Source organism: Ranitomeya variabilis, chromosome 5, assembly GCF_051348905.1.
Source record: "Ranitomeya variabilis isolate aRanVar5 chromosome 5, aRanVar5.hap1, whole genome shotgun sequence".
Classification (NCBI taxonomy): domain Eukaryota; kingdom Metazoa; phylum Chordata; class Amphibia; order Anura; family Dendrobatidae; genus Ranitomeya; species Ranitomeya variabilis.
In genome coordinates, this window is record NC_135236.1 from 433,355,318 (window position 1) to 433,373,321 (window position 18,004).

An 18,004-nucleotide genomic window follows, 5' to 3' on the forward strand; every position below is an offset into this window, starting at 1 on the left:
AGTGGCGGGATCCCCAGCAATCAGAAAGTAATTACCTAAACTGTGGATCGGTAATACTACTTGGTTCGGAATAATACTTCAAGTGACTGATGACAATATTTTTTTGCATTACGAATTTAACTAAACTCTTCTCCATGTCAAGTGTAGAGTCTAATTTTGTCATTTACTAATTATTCCGCCACATATTTCTGATGTCTGCAATTGTGCTGCAGCTATCATTACCATGTATGTTATACAATATGTTTACAGGACAATCAGACTAAAAAATAAAATGAGAACATGAGACGTACATGATTAAATGATTAGACTGAGCGACATACATTGCCAAGCAACTTGTTAGCAAACATCTTTGAGAGATGACGGAAATAAAAATAGGAGCAAAGCGTTACATTGAACAGCATACAATCATTCGTTTGGCGTAAACATCTTAAGAGCACATTTATCAAGCGATGGATTTCTTAGAAATAATAGGAGATATTTAGATTTTTGGGGGTATTTCCATGTTTATTATTAATATAAATGCTTTAATATGGCTGTACATTATAGGATGTACCATTTGTCATGTCGGACGCTGTTCAGACCAGGTCGTTCGACAGACAGCGCTAATTCCGCTTTTGTCCACTATGCGCTCATTGGCGTCGGCTAGATTCTATCTAGCTGGTCCGGGGTTAATTTACCTGGTGCTCGGATTGGAAGCTGTGCCATGCCCACTGCCTTTAAATAGTTCTCCTGAACATTGGGCGTCGCCGATTATAGCTTCTATCTTGTGCGTGGTTATCTCGGTCTGGAGTGGTGAGCTAGTAGTTGGAGTATCGTTGCTGGTGGTGTATTTCCCTTTGTCTTATTTTCTCCTTCCCATATTTGTATTTGTTTTGCCCTTTGCACTTATAGTGTATTCCTGAGTGACTGCGGCGTGGTGTATATTTTTCTGTTATCCTTGTCTGTGCTAACTGTGGGTATTGGAGGTGGTCTCTTCACTGGGTGGTGGGTGGTGGTTTCAGCCTAGGGTGAGGGTGGAGGCCCAGACATGCACACCATCAGTGTAAACTCTGGGAGAGGGTCAGTCAGAGTTTCCCTAGTCTGAGGGAAATCGCAGGGGCCGGGTTATTAGCTCTTTCCTACCTAGGTCTCCCGTGACACCATTTTTTTTACAATGATTGCCAAAATATTGTGCAAAGTGCAAGAAACACTAGCTCTAAAGAAGAATTGGACCGAAAATGCTGAATACTAATACATTTATTAAAAAGCCAGGCCGCAGGGTAAGTATAGATGGAAGCCAGGGTAGAGTGGAGACTAGTTGGAAGGAGTCTAAAATGATGTCTGACATCGGCTCTTCGACTCATGGAGATAGAGAATCAATACAAAAGCGTGAGGGTGAGTGACATCTTAGGGAACACTATATTGTTTGTATGGTAAAATTAATGCCAAGCTTGTGGGTTTGGGCTTGTTGTACAATATCATCATTTTATTTTTTATTTTTGTGAAAAATGTGTTTTTTTATGAATGTTTTATTAAGTAAACAGATACAGCCCTCTAAAAAGGATTTCAAATATTTGAAATAATGCCCATGCTGTCTAAATGGGTTATCCAGGCTTTTTAAAGATTTGAATAAAGGCAGAAAATAGTATAAAATAATTAAAAAGCATAGCTCACTTTTCCTGCACCACTGCTCTGGTGGCTCCCGCTGGTTCTTCAGCGATGATATCAGGTCCTTCAGTCACAAGACATACATGCCAATATGACCACTGAGGCTGCAGTTATCACATGAATATCCTACCTTTACACAAATCTAGGAAAATCGCAGACAACTCCTTTCAACCTGTGTTTATGTGTATACACTTAGGGTACCGTCTCACAGTGGCACTTTGGTCGCTACGACGGCACGATCCATGACGTTCCAGCGATATCGTTACGATCTCGCTGTGTGTGACACGCTACTGCGATCAGGGACCCCGCTGAGAATCGTACGTCGTAGCAGATCGTTTTAAACTTTATTTCGTCGCTGGATCACCCGCTGACATCGCTGCATCGGCGTGTGTGACGCCGATGCAGCGATGTCTTCACTGGTAACCAGGGTAAATATCGGGTTACTAAGCGCAGGGCCGCGCTTAGTAACCCGATGTTTACCCTGGTTACCATTGTAAATGTAAAAAAAAAAAAAACCACTACATACTTACATTCCGATGCCTGTCACGTCCCCGGGTGTCCGCTTCCCTGCACTCCTCCTGCATCCTGTGTCAGCGCCGGCCGGCCGTACATCAGAGCACAGCGGTGACGTCAACGCTCTGCTTTACGGCCGCGCTTACACAGGATGCAGGAGGAGTGCAGGGAAGCGGACGCCCGGGGACGTGACAGGCACCGGAATGTGAGTATGTTTTTTTTTTTTACATTTACAATGTTTACCCTGGTTACCCGGGGACTTCGGCATCGTTGGTCGCTGGAGAGCTGTCTGTGTGACAGCTCTCCAGCGACCACACAAGGACTTTCCAACGATCACGGCCAGGTCGTATCACTAGTCGTGATCGTTGGAAAGTTGCTGAGTGTGACGATACCCTTACACTCCATATATATTGCTGTTTATGTGGTGGCTGATAAAGGGAGGTAAAGATATTTTTTTTCAAATTGATTAAAAACCTGCCATGGTCTCCATGTAATATTTTATGTAATTTCATGGTTATGCAAGTAGAAACTATCAGAATGACCTGGCTTATTATAGCTAAGACATGCAAAAACAATTAGTAATTACTTGTTTGGTAGGGAAGTTTTAGCTCTAGATGTCTATAAGATTACGTTTTTTAATATTCATATTGTTTTTCTGTTAGTTAAATATATGTAATGCTTGGTGACTGGTGATGAGCGAATGTGCTTGGCAATATTTGGATATCACTGAAGTATCCCGGGTGTAACAGGCCAAAGTAACCCCGTCCCAGATTAACCCCGGGTATAATTTGGCCTAGGCCAGAGTATACCCCGGGGTATAAACTGGCCTAGGCCAAACTATACCCAGGCATAAAATGGCCTAGGCCAAACTATACCCCGGGGTGTAAAATAGCCTAGGCCAAACTATACCCCTCCAGGCCACATTATACCCCCCAGGGTTAAAGTGGCCTAGGCTACATTTAACCCTGGGTATATTTTGGCCTAGGCCAAACTATACCTAAGGATGTAAAACAGCCTAGGCCAAACTATAACAGGCCACACTATACCCTCAGGCCAGACTATAGCCTTTTACTGGTTGCTATGGGATTTTACATGGCCACTTTATCCTAGCAACGCCCTGGATACGGTTGGAAAAGGGGTTTATCTACCTTGGGGGCACCCTCACAGCACTGCGGGGAAGCCGGGGAACCCTTTTACTGGTTGCTATGGGATTTTACATGACCAATTTATCCTAGCAACGCCTTGTATACGCTTGGAAAAGGGGTTAATCTACCTTGGGGGCACCCTCACAGCACTGCGGGGTGGGTGGGGATCCCTTTTACTGGTTGCTATGGGATTTTACATGGCCACTTTATCCTAGCAACGCCCTGGATACGGTTGGAAAAGGGGTTTATCTACCTTGGGGGCACCCTCACAGCACTGCGGGGAAGCCGGGGAACCCTTTTACTGGTTGCTATGGGATTTTACATGACCAATTTATCCTAGCAACGCCTTGTATACGCTTGGAAAAGGGGTTAATCTACCTTGGGGGCACCCTCACAGCACTGCGGGGTGGGTGGGGATCCCTTTTACTGGTTGCTATGGGATTTTACATGGCCACTTTATCCTAGCAACGCCCTGGATACGGTTGGAAAAGGGGTTTATCTACCTTGGGGGCACCCTCACAGCACTGCGGGGAAGCCGGGGAACCCTTTTACTGGTTGCTATGGGATTTTACATGACCAATTTATCCTAGCAACGCCTTGTATACGCTTGGAAAAGGGGTTAATCTACCTTGGGGGCACCCTCACAGCACTGCGGGGTGGGTGGGGATCCCTTTTACTGGTTGCTATGGGATTTTACATGGCCACTTTATCCTAGCAACGCCCTGGATACGGTTGGAAAAGGGGTTTATCTACCTTGGGGGCACCCTCACAGCACTGCGGGGAAGCCGGGGAACCCTTTTACTGGTTGCTATGGGATTTTACATGACCAATTTATCCTAGCAACGCCTTGTATACGCTTGGAAAAGGGGTTAATCTACCTTGGGGGCACCCTCACAGCACTGCGGGGTGGGTGGGGATCCCTTTTACTGGTTGCTATGGGATTTTACATGGCCACTTTATCCTAGCAACGCCCTGGATACGGTTGGAAAAGGGGTTTATCTACCTTGGGGGCACCCTCACAGCACTGCGGGGAAGCCGGGGAACCCTTTTACTGGTTGCTATGGGATTTTACATGACCAATTTATCCTAGCAACACCTTGTATACGCTTGGAAAAGGGGTTAATCTACCTTGGGGGCACCCTCACAGCACTGCGGGGTGGGTGGGGATCCCTTTTACTGGTTGCTATGGGATTTTACATGGCCACTTTATCCTAGCAACGCCCTGGATACGGTTGGAAAAGGGGTTTATCTACCTTGGGGGCACCCTCACAGCACTGCGGGGAAGCTGGGGAACCCTTTTACTGGTTGCTATGGGATTTTACATGACCAATTTATCCTAGCAACGCCTTGTATACGCTTGGAAAAGGGGTTAATCTACCTTGGGGGCACCCTCACAGCACTGCGGGGTGGGTGGGGATCCCTTTTACTGGTTGCTATGGGATTTTACATGGCCACTTTATCCTAGCAACGCCCTGGATACGGTTGGAAAAGGGGTTTATCTACCTTGGGGGCACCCTCACAGCACTGCGGGGAAGCCGGGGAACCCTTTTACTGGTTGCTATGGGATTTTACATGACCAATTTATCCTAGCAACGCCTTGTATACGCTTGGAAAAGGGGTTAATCTACCTTGGGGGCACCCTCACAGCACTGCGGGGTGGGTGGGGATCCCTTTTACTGGTTGCTATGGGATTTTACATGGCCACTTTATCCTAGCAACGCCCTGGATACGGTTGGAAAAGGGGTTTATCTACCTTGGGGGCACCCTCACAGCACTGCGGGGAAGCCGGGGAACCCTTTTACTGGTTGCTATGGGATTTTACATGACCAATTTATCCTAGCAACGCCTTGTATACGCTTGGAAAAGGGGTTAATCTACCTTGGGGGCACCCTCACAGCACTGCGGGGTGGGTGGGGATCCCTTTTACTGGTTGCTATGGGATTTTACATGGCCACTTTATCCTAGCAACGCCCTGGATACGGTTGGAAAAGGGGTTTATCTACCTTGGGGGCACCCTCACAGCACTGCGGGGAAGCCGGGGAACCCTTTTACTGGTTGCTATGGGATTTTACATGACCAATTTATCCTAGCAACGCCTTGTATACGCTTGGAAAAGGGGTTAATCTACCTTGGGGGCACCCTCACAGCACTGCGGGGTGGGTGGGGATCCCTTTTACTGGTTGCTATGGGATTTTACATGGCCACTTTATCCTAGCAACGCCCTGGATACGGTTGGAAAAGGGGTTTATCTACCTTGGGGGCACCCTCACAGCACTGCGGGGAAGCCGGGGAACCCTTTTACTGGTTGCTATGGGATTTTACATGGCCACTTTATCCTAGCAACGCCTTGGATACGCTTGGAAAAGGGGCTTATCTACCTTGGGGGCACTGTCGCAGCATTGCATGGAGGCTGGGGAACTCTTTTCCTGGTTGCTAAGCGATTTCAAATGATCAATCTAAGGTACTTACACCATGTAAAACCCTATAGCAAGCAGGGTGCCCCCAAGGTAGATAAACCCCTTTTCCAAGCATATACAAGGCATTGCTAGGATAAAGTGGTCATGTAAAATCCCATAGCAACCAGTAAAAGGGTTCCTCGGTGTAACAGGCCAAAGTAACCCTGTCCCAGATTAACCCCGGGTATAATTTGGTCTATGCCAGAGTATACCCGGGCATAAACTGGCCTAGGCCAAACTATACCCCGGGGTGTAAAATAGCCTAGGCCAAACTATACCCCTCCAGGCCAGATTATGTAACTAATCTGGGGTTAAAGTTGCCTAGCCCAATTTATACCTCTCAGCTCATATTATACCCCAATGAAATCATTTGCATTGAGTGATATACACAAGAATTACTTAATGCTTCAACATTTTATTGAGAAACCAAACTGACAATTCTTAAAGAGTACCTCCCACTATACAAAACTTTTGCCCATGGCAAAAGTAGTTGTAAAGGGGGGTATTTGTAATGCATATGCATTACAAATACCCCCCCATTTTATAGTTACCTTAGGGGGGCTGCCCGATTACCCCCCCTCGCTAACCGCCGCTGCCCGTCTCCTGGTAGACGGGGTCCCCCTCCTGCCGCTAGGTGGCGCTGCCTCTCCATGCGCCGACGTCACAGCCAGGCGCCATAGAGGAGAGCGGCACCTGGCTAGTGCCGTTGGAGCTTGTAGAAGCAGAGCCAGCACCACCTAGCGGTGGGAGGGGGGGCAATAATTTCTCATTAGCTATAAGTCACTTATCATGCAATGCAATTATCTGGGGCAACAAATCGCCCAACAGTCATTCTGTGTATTATGACATTTAGTCTAGCATGTCCTTGCTACCAAATTAACGTTTAAAGCTAAACACTGATAACAACATTGAAATGATCGTGCTTATTTTCAAGATACAGTGCATGTTCAGTTGTTGACTGCAGATTGAAGCTTGCAGGATATGTCAACCAATCCATGGAGTCACCGACGTTTGTGTAGATTATTATGTCGCAACTCAACAGATTCGCCGTGGTCATGATCTCTGCATCAGTTGCCCAGACTCCATCACGAGAGATTCCAGAGATGTTCACATATTCATTCACATTTTGGTTCAAGTAGTCCTGTAGTTTTTTTGTCAAGTCAGTTTTCATATGGTGGATGACTTTATCTCTGAGAAGGGAATGGTTGTCCTCTGTTCCTGTCAAGATGTAGCTGATGGCCCGGAAGAAGCAGTTTCCATCACCTTTGGTTTTATATGTACGCCGTGGTTGTTCAAGGTCTCGTCTGCATCCACAGTATACAACCTTACTAAACGTAAGGCCAAGAGTGGTGCTAAGATACTTCCTTCTTGAACTTGGTAGTAGGTTGAAAGCCTTAGTTTGCTTATTTTTCTGTGTGGCAGAGTCACTGGAATAATCATCATCGGATGGTGGAGAAGCCTCTTTATCCTGGTAAATCTTTAGGTTGCTGGTGTGGTATGTGTTGCTTAATATCTTGCCAGTTTTGTTGTTCTTAAGTTTTACTCGTCCCTTGGTCAAGGATTCCACAACTAAATAAGGTCCAATCCAGCGTGGTTCCATCTTTGAACCTATGCGTTGAATACGGTGCTGATTCTTGATATAAACTATGGTACCAGCAGTGATTTCTTTGTTGCTTTTGTGTCGGCGATCAAAGGCACACTTCTGGTGTTCTTGAGCAGAGTGGATGTTGGTACTGACGTCTGAGTGCAGCTTTTTAAGAATGCTTGACAGTGTATTTAGCACATCAGGGGTGGCATGATCTGAAATGGGCATGGGATCCACCGTATCATCTTTTGAGGGATTAAGGTCCATGGGAAGCTTGGCCTTCCGTCCATACATGACCTCAAATGGAGTAACCTTGGTTGAAGCATGCACAGATGTGTGATAGGCAAACAGAACACCAGGGATGAATTGATCCCAGTTGTTTCCTTGGTCATTGACAAGCTTACTAAGAGCTTCTTTAAGTGTCCGATTATCACGTTCCCGCTGGCCATTTGTTTGTGGGTGGTATGCAGATGAAATACGGTGATCTGTTTGAAAATGTTCCATCAGGTTGTCAATGATCGAGTTTACAAACTCTCGTCCCTGGTCGCTAATCAGAGTCTCCATACAGCCAAGGCGACAGATAACGGAGTACAAAAAATTTGCCACTGACTTGGCACTCTTATCTGGGACAGCTGTTGCTTCAGTCCATTTGGAGAAATGATCAGTGGCAGCAACTATATATTTGTTGCCATTTGATGTTTCCTGAAGAGGGCCAATCATATCAATCCCAACTAAGCTCCATACTTTTCCAGGCACTGATATACTGTTGAGTGGTGGAGCTTCCTTTGTGATTTTGGGATTTATAACAAAACATTTTTGACAGGCTTTCACATACTGGTGAACGTCATTTTTCATTCCCTTCCAGTAAAACCGGTCAGAGATTTTGGCTAAAGTTTTATCTCTGCCAAAATGGCCCCCAGATATTGGGTTGTCATGACAGGCCTTCAGGATATTTGGCAGTCGACTTTTAGTAAGAACCTCCTTTTCCCTATGATAAACAATTCCTCCTTGGGCTCGATATGGCTTTGCTGTTTGTCTAAACTGGGACTTGGCATTTGCACGTTTCTCAGGAGGTAGATCGTAGGTATACTGAGGGTACCTTTGTTCTGTTGCAGTGTAGAATCTCAAAAGCTGGTCATACAATTGATCTTCCATGGTTGTCAAAATTGGAAAAGATTTGGTGTCATAGAGAGCAGAGAGGTGTCATAGAGAACATACAAAACAAGTTATCATTAACTATGCACTGACAGGACAGCGCCATCTACTGTCAGTTCAGATCTGCACACTTTTCAACAAATAAGCAATAGGGTGAGAAAAACAGTGAAGTGATAACATTATGGCCTAGAGAAATACTATAAAAACTATTTTATACCCCCTGGTATAAAGTTTATCCCCCGGGGGTATACTATGGCCTAAGTCAGCTTTTGAATTTTTGTGCTGTTTCCTTCCTCAGTAAAAGGGTTCCCCGGCTTCCCCGCAGTGCTGCGAGGGTGCCCCCATGGTAGATAAACCCATTTTTTAAGCGTATCCAAGGCGTTGCTAGGATAGAATGGCCATGTAAAATCCCATAGCAACCAGTAAAAGGGTTCCCCACCCACCCCGCAGTGCTGTGAGGGTGCCCCCAAGGTAGATTAACCCCTTTTCCAAGCGTATACAAGGCGTTGCTAGGATAAATTGGTCATGTAAAATCCCATAGCAACCAGTAAAAGGGTTCCCCGGCTTCCCCACAGTGCTGCAAGGGTGCCCCCAAGGTAGATAAACCCCTTTTCCAAGCGTATACAAGCCGTTGCTAGGATAAAGTGGTCATGTAAAATCCCATAGCAACCACCTAAGGGGTTAACCACCTATCCTTAAGTGCTGCGAGAGTGCCCCCAAGGTAGATAAACCCCTTTTTCAAGCGTATTCAAGGCGTTGCTAGGATAGAGTGATCATGTAAAATCCCATAGCAACCAGTAAAAGGTTTCCCCACCCACCCGCAGTGCTGCAATGGTGCCCCCAAGATAGATAAACCCCTTTTCCAAGCGTATCCAAGGTGTTGCTAGGATAGAGTGATCATGCTATATCCCATAGCAACCAGTAAAGGGGTTCCCCACCCACCCCTCAGTGCTCGTCAGTGCCCCCTAGGTATACAAAGCCCTTTTCCAAGCATATCCAAGGCGCCAAGACAACGAGCTGGCACGAGCAGGGCTGAAGATTTCATGTCACATGTGACTATAGGGAGGGGGTGGGGCTTAGAAAGGGAGATCCCTGGCGTCACCAGAGGTGGAGGAGCTTGAAAAGGAGCAGTGCCCGATGGGAGGGGGAGCTGTGACCTAGAAGAATGAGCAGCTTTCCCTCAGCTTACCCTGGGGGGTATAATCTGGCCTGGAGGGGTATACTTTGGCCTAGGCTATTTTATACCCCGGGGTATAGTTTGGCCTAGGCCAAAGTATACCCGGGGTATAATCTAGCCTAGGCCACTTTAACCCCGGGTATAGTCTGGCCTGGGGGTATAATCTGGCCTGTTACACCGGTGCTCGGATGTGCTTGGCACTCGTCGAGCATTGGCTGGTGCTCGGATTGAATGCTCAAATCCACGCCCCTCATATTTGGCACCTGTTGCACAGCCAATAAATATATGAGGATTGGCTGCCAGTTACTGTAATGCCATAGCCATCTTGATAGTGGCATGACTGTGATTGGCTGGCAGCATTACCTTATCAGAGGTTACTAAAGGACCAGTGTCGCCACGCTCAGCTCACTGACGCCATTGCACAGCTCAGGGACAGTTCTGATGGGAGGGAGAGAGTAGCTGTCACTAGGCTAAATGTAGAATAAATCCCATAGAAACAGCTAAGCACATTAGCTCTAAGTAGGACTTTTAGTATGATGGTTCAGCAAAGTATCACCACTACACCACACTACATCACAAATCATTATACAGGAAAGAATGTTTCTTAACATGTTTTTTTTCCTGTAAACTTCAATTTCTCTTCAATTTTCAATGTTTTATTGTCAGTCTTTAAAGTGAAGTAAAAGTGTGACACCATTGTTCTCAGCAGCAATCTGGGAGTCAGAGATGCTTCTAAGGTTTTACCCATGCTGTTCTCCTTCCATGCAGCACTTTCTCTATTCATTTGAACATTTTCACTGCTCCCCCAGACCTCCTTGTAGAGTCTGACAGAAAAATGCTTGGATTTCCCATTGACTCCAATTATACTCGTTAGTCAAAATGAGCATCCGAGCATTAGGAATTGCACATTTCAAGTAAAGAGCATCCGAGCATTTAATGCTTGATCATCGCTATTGGTGACAAGACTGCCATTAAGAAAGTAATGATTCCGATTTGAATAATGTTTTAAAGGGAACCCGTCACCCCCAAAATCGAAGGTGAGCTAAGCCCTCCGGCTTATCTACACCATTCTGGAATGCCCCCGATGTAACCTGAAAGATGAGAAAAAGAGGTTATATTATACTCACCTGGGCGGGTGGTCCGATCCGATGGGCGTCGCGGTCCGGTCCTCTTCCTCTTCTTGCCTTCACGCTGCAGCTCTGGCGCAGGCGTACTTTGTCTGCCCTGTTGAGGGCAGAGCCCAAAGTACTGCAGTGCACAGGTGCTGGGCCTCTCTGACCTTTACTGGTGCCTGCACACTGCAGTACTTTGCTCTGCCCTCAACAGGGCAGACAAAGTGTGCCTGCACCGGAGCCGCAGCGTGAAGACAAGAAAAGAACGTCATCCTATGAAGATGGGAGACCGCACCGCGACGCCCATTGGATCGGACCGCCCAGGTGAGTATAATCTAACCTCTTTTTCTCATCTTTCAGGACACATCGGCCGCTTATCTACAGCATTCCAGAATGCTGTAGATCAGCCTATGATGCTGGTGGGCTTAGCTCACCATTGATTTTGGGGGTGACAGGTTCCTTTTAATGCTTTAAAGAAGCACTCCCGTTACATTTTGTGTTCCCTAATCATATGTAAATTTATATGTAATGTAGTGTATGTGCATTAAAATGCTCACAAATTGCCTTTGTTGAATTTACAATGTAAGTCTACAGAGCTTTAGAACACTGTAAAATTGACCTCTGGTACACCCATAAACCCTAGTGTGATCTGGAAAGTGGGAATCGCAATCACGTGAAAAAGAAGAGGACGGGAGCAGCACTGTAAACCAGGGAAGATGTCAATCTGTGAGTCTGTTAACGCAGCTACACAACATTTACATAGGTTTACAGAATTAAAAAATTGTGAGAGTGCTTCTTTAAGCACCCGGAAAAAAACTTTTCAGGTACTTACCATTTCATATCCTTAAGTATGCACATTTGTGCGTATTTCTGCTCTAATTTATCACATTTTTGTGTATTGGTTATTAAGTCTATATGTAGTATTATAATTATTAGGTTTTTATTTTCAGCATATGTAAATCTTCTGTATTTTAGGAAATGAGCTAAATCAGACTGACTTTCTGCAATAAGCAATGCTAAGCCAGGAATATCCAACAGCTTGATAAATAGTGCACTATATTAAGGATAGCCACTCTTGGAACCCCAGCTGTAAATCAAATTTTTCATATCTAGATTTATAATCTTGCATTTTTATGAAATAAACTAAGCATGAATGCAATCACATGGATATTTCAAAGCTACCATAGCTGGAGTGCCAATAGTTGCCGAACTCTCCTTTATATAGTAATTTATTTAGTAACTTATGTGGTAATTTAATTGTAAGAATTTAGAAAGCTCATACCTTTCCGAATTCCTCCATCAGTATTGCACGAGTAATCGCCTGCTGTCAGGAGAAAACATGTCCCCGCTCTTCTGTTTTTGTCTCTGGTGCTGGAACGTCTCATCGGGTGCCTTTCGCCAGGTGATAGTGGCTGGTCACTTCCTGAACTATCCTCACCTAGTAATATTTAGGAAGGATTTGTACCAAAGAAATGAGGTATACAAAATTAAAAGTAATATTAAAGAATAGTGTTAAAATGTAAATAATTGAAAACTATATATTTATGTCAAATTTAAAACATTCTAAAAAAAAGTTGATCCAGATACAATACCAAAGCTGTTTCCCCTTAAAAAGGAAATATAAAATCCTTAAACCAATAGCTGTAAAACAGTTGCAATATTACTTTATGATTTATTTCAGAAACAATTTTTCACGAAACAGATTTTCCTTTTTTTTCAAAAGCATTATCTTTAAAGGAAATCTGTCAGCAGGTTTGTGCTAGGCAATCTGAGAGTAGCATGATGTAGAAGCAGAGACCCTGATTTCAGTAATGTAACATAGTAACATAGTTATTAAGATTGAAAGAAGACTTTAAGTTCATCTAGTTCAACCCATAGCCTAACCTAACATGCCCTAACCTGTTGATCCAGAGGAAGGCAAAAAAATGTGTCACTTACGAAGCTATTTCTTGTAGTTTCAATAAAATTAGTGTTTTATCAGCAGTAGATTATCACTAGAGGACTAGTTGTCTTCTTACATGTAGTTCTGTTGCTCTGTGTAACCCTGCCCCCAATACTGATTAGCAGTGTTCTGTCAAGCAGGAGGTGGCTTATGTGTGGGTCAAGGAATAGAGCTGGAGTGACAGAGGCTTCAGATCTACCAGGGTCCTTCAGCCCCATTTGCATATCAATTTAAATGGTAATTTTGCTGTAACAGAAGAAGGGACTAATCGTAAAGGTATTTTCTTTGAAAGAGATGCATGCATATATAAATAGTTTTGACTACTTCTTGCTGACAGATTCCCTTTAAAACATACAGGGCATGATAGGGTATTATAAGAGTCATCAAAAGAACAGGACAGAGATAATGTGCGATCTCCTCCCTTCCTTGTGTAAGAATAGGTGTGTATCACACCAGCAAAGATAAAAAAATATATAGTCAAGCAAAAATGGAAATAGCCCTTTTTTTAAAAGTTTTTTATTATTGAAAAAAAATACATGTTTTGAATTGCTGCAATGACCTGAACTATAAAACTAACTTTCACTTAGCTCTCCCAGTGAATGTTATAAAAAATGCCAGAATTCATAATGACCCAAACTATAAAATGAGCACTCTAAAAATCCCACCCACAAAATGGCTTTAAAAAAACAAAACTAGATTTGCTGTTTTATGATCATTTCATTATGTAACAATAAACACGTCAAGTTTTCCTGCAAACAATAAAATCTCATACAGAATACAGCAGCAAAAAAAATAAAAAAGGTTCATGTCTTCCAGAATATGGCAACACAAAAATATTTTAGTTTTTTACAACATATTTTTATTGTGAAAACAGAGCAAAACATAATTAAAACTCTATGAATTTGGTCATTTGTTAATTGTACTGACCCATAAAATAAAGTTAATATGTCACTTATGTCACACTGTCCACGTTGAAAAAGAAAAAACCTAAGTTGGGAAAAAATTGTAATTTTCACTTCTTTGCCATCTACGGCAAATAAAATTATTGAAGACAACTTTTGAGGATAACATAGCAACTATAGTCTTTGATAACTGCCTTCATGGGTATAGTTTCCAAAGTGTGGCCCCTTCTGGAGGATTTCCTTTGTACTTTAGGTAACAAGCAAATGCAATTTGGCAAGAGAAAACCATTCCAGTACATTTTGAACTCCAAATAGCATTTCTTAAAAGCTGAGTCTCATCCTATGTACAAACAATAGCATATAACTACAGGTAGGGTATTATGAGGCACATTTCATCTCATTACCCCTTGTAAAAATAAAAAATTACTGTAGTTAAATCTGCACTATACCGTGATAAACAAAATGTTGCATTTTCATAGGCAAATGTGTATAACTACTGTGGGGTACACATGTTCACTACACCCCTAAATTATTAATTCAGTTTCTAAAATGGGCTTAGTTTTGAGAATTTTCTCAAATGTAATTCATTGTTTGAGAACCAATCAAGCAAAATTTGCACTCCAAAAGCCAAATGGCGTTACATCTTTTCTAAGCCATGACATGCACCGTAAGGGTTGACTACGTCCACATATAGGTTATTGCCATACTCAGTAGAAATTAAATAACACATTGTGGGGTATTATTTCTCTAATTACTTTTCTTTCCACTTTGTACCTGAAGGGTTAACAACTTGCAAAATACTATTTTCAATGCTATTAGGGGTATATTTTTAAAATGTAGTGCTTTGTGTGAGGCTTCTAATATATTTGCCCCTCAAAGGCACTTGAGAACTAAGTTAACATTAAAAAATAGGCTTCTGAAAAATTCTTTAACACTAAAAATAAAAACTTCCCAGTGCTAATGATTTTATAAATACACAGTGGCTTGCAAAAGTATTCACTTCCCTTTGCTTTTTACCTATTTTGCTACATTACAACTAGCTATTAGCAAATTTGTTCAGAAATCGATCACCATACATAAATTCAGCACAATATGGTACATTCGGATTCGTGATCGGAAAAAATCGATAACATTTTTGCAAGCATAACGGTGGCGTATCATGAGCGTTTGGCACGTGTTTGATGAGGGGAGGGGGTTTGCAGAGCTCAGAGGCGCGACGTTCTCATAAACAGTAATTTTTTTTCCTAACTTTATGTGTGCACATTGTGGCTAATCAATCAGGGTGCAGGAAACATCCACAATATCCTGACACAACGGCTTGTGTCATTGGCTGCTGAAATCACATGTCCCTATCCATATAAACAGTTGACGTCTTGTTTTAGTGCCATTTTAACAATGTAATCGTTCCTGACGCTGGCAGTGTTAGCAGCAAGATTTTAGCTAGTTAGCTAGGTGGTTGCTTATCAGTCAGATAGTTTAGCTAGCTACTATCCAGTGTGACTGTGAAATTGACCTTCCAGCGTTTTTTTGCCATTACTGAGGTCCACAAACAAAGCAAGTATGACACATGACATACAAGTGTGATGTGCATGGTTTCTATTGTGCTACATGCATGGGTATAGCATTCTAAATCTTGTTTTTTCACTAGCTAAATGTGAAACAGCCTGCTGTATCCCACTAGCAGTTGCTAGCGTGATTCACAATGCCATATCTCACCTGGTTATTTAAACAGTGTGCATAGCTCATGCACATAAAAAAAAAATTCTGTTGCTAAATGTCATACAGCCCATCGTATTCCACATTGTCATTTTGTAGCGGTGATATGAAGCTGTCTGCAGACCTAACGTACATTAAAAAACAAAAGTTATAATTTTTTTCTGTTGCTAAATGTGATACAGCCTGCCGTATCCTACATTGTCATTTTCTGGTGGTGATATGAAGCTGTCTGCAGACTGTTCATAATAATTAGTTCTTAGAAAAGTAATAGTGAGCTTATGGCTTATCCATGTCCAGATTACAACACATGGAATATGTGTATATCATGCCGTATGATCACTGCTAACTCCATGCTAACCCTACACTCCTTGCTGCCAACAGCAATCCTGTTTTTAAACAAATAAATAAATACTGGCTGATTGAATGCCATTCTTCTTGAACGCCATATACCGGCCTAAAGGCTTACCCACCCACTTCCTTGACCACTTTTATGCATTGTGTCCACACTACATGTTCTCAGAATTGACAAACCTTATCCTGGGAGACTTCAACAGCGCCACCTGCCTATCTGCATACCATATTCTCTCTCTAGTCAATTATCATGTCCTCTCACAACGTTCAAACTCTAAGACACACAAAGACGGTAACACCCCTGATCTGGACTTTGTCTGGCTCAGTTCAATCTACCTAGTTAACTCACCTCTTACCCTTTGTTCCCCATGAAATTAGGAATTTAACCACAACTTCAACACAAGTTCAAGCTGTTAGTTGAAGATGGAGAAGTTCAAGCTGTTAGCTTTGCCATGTGTAGGAGGAAAGAATATTTTACGTGAGAACAGCTGCACAAATGAGGGTTTGCTGCTGTGCTGACACAGGGTGGAGTATGGTAAACACGACAAGCTGTTGAACTGTGAGAGCAGTGCAGGCAGAGATGTTATGGTGGATTGAGAAAGATGGGATATGCTTGGTATAAGATCAGTCAAAAACAGCAGGCATGTCCAATTCCATATCAGCTGACAGGCTCTCAGTCACCCCAACTGTAGGGGGTAAACAAGTCGAGGATCTTCGACCGGAGACCCACGTGACAACACTTGCCACAGTAAGGGAGAAGGAAAATCAGAACATGCAGTTGATGGGGTGGACAGTGGCTTAGTCTGCATTTTAGCACCGTGACATTCCCAGATTAACACACGTTGATCACGCATGTGCCAGTTCATGAATTTAGTACTGAAATAATTTCATTTTTTTACTCTATTTTGTCGATTTTAAAAAATTTGACAGATAATGTGATTTTTTAGATTTTTGACAGTCTGAAAAAAAGACCCAAGATCGGCAACTGCAGAACCGAGAATGCTGCTGTCCACTGCCAGAGTTGGGGCTCAGGATGCATTGGTTGTCATGGTTGCATAACTCTGTGTCTACATAACCTCATTCTCTTCCTCTTCCTCTGCTGATCTACTCAGCCACATGCCTGAGTTTACAAGTGTGATCTACTACCTCATTATCATCCTCCCTGTTCTCACGTTCCTTGCCCTGAGAGTCACCCTCCTTCTCTTCCTGCCGTGACAGCACAGTAAGGTTTGCGGGTGCCTCAAGTATCTGAGTTTCATCATGAATGGATCACCTTCACCCAAAGGAGTTAACGTCTGTTGACGAGGGTTTCGATTATGCTCAGACCCAACTTTGTCCAGCATGGATCAAACTGAAATCAAATTTGGCCATCGGTGCAGATGATTTCCTTCTCTTGACTCTGTAAATCTTTACAATACACTTCCAATACCCATGGCATACAATGTGTCAATGTGTGAAGAGATCTGCATACTCAGCCATCTGTAGTTCCCATCTGTCAGTTGGGTGGTTGGAGAGTTGTGATGTGGGGGAAAACAAGGATAATTGAGGTGCCACCACTGAGGACTGTACTGTGCGTGATGTTAAGGTGGAGGAAGAGGAGCAGAGGCCACTTGATGCAGTGCTTGCCATCTACTGGATCACATGTTCTTTCTGCCCCTCATCTACAAAGCGCACCTCTGTACAGCTGCTAAAGAGAGTGGAGCAGCCGTCCAGTAACAGAAGTTGTAAAAATGCTGCAAAACAAACCGACTTCTCATCCCTTACATCATACCTGTCGCACAACCCTAAACAACTATTCAGTACTTTCAATTTTCTCCTGTATCCACCAGCTCCCTCTCCCTCTCCTCTCATCTGAGCCGAAGACTTTGCCTCATCACCTGTGAACTTGACACAATAACTTCCCACCTCATTCCAAACTTTTCTAGTCTTCATCACAAACCTAACCCACCTCTTAAACCTGTCACCAACAACTGGTGTCTTCACTCCTGATTAAAAAATACCTCAATCACACCCTTCCTAAAAAAGCCCATCCTTGACCCATCCTCTGTGTCTAGCTATCGTCCCATATATTTTCTCCCCTATGCCTCCAAACTATTGGAACAAAACGTCCATTTTGAACTGTCCTCCCACCTCTCCTCTTGCTCCTTCCTTAACTGCTTACAATCTGGCTTTAGACCGCACCATTCCACTGAAACTGCCCTGACTAAAGTCACCAATAACCTACTAACCGCCAAATGAAAGCAACGCAAGTTTGTCCTCCTCCTTCTCCTGGACCTGGCATCTGCCTTTTGACACAGTGGACC

General features: G+C 43.4%; 1 protein-coding gene across 10 annotated transcripts in view; it reads right to left on the bottom strand.

Annotated features, from left to right (window-relative positions):
• KCNC2 (potassium voltage-gated channel subfamily C member 2) overlaps positions 1 to 18,004 on the bottom strand; it is a 395,439-nt gene that overhangs the window by 21,958 nt on the left and 355,477 nt on the right. For all 10 annotated transcript variants that reach the window (XR_013215787.1, XM_077265298.1, XM_077265301.1 and 7 more), the window contains exon 4: positions 12,073 to 12,228. Coding sequence is in view for 9 of the 10 variants with exons in the window: in XM_077265298.1 (XP_077121413.1) it covers positions 12,073 to 12,228 (156 nt within the window). In the remaining variant the exon portion in view is untranslated. The remainder of the gene's footprint in view (positions 1 to 12,072; positions 12,229 to 18,004) is intronic.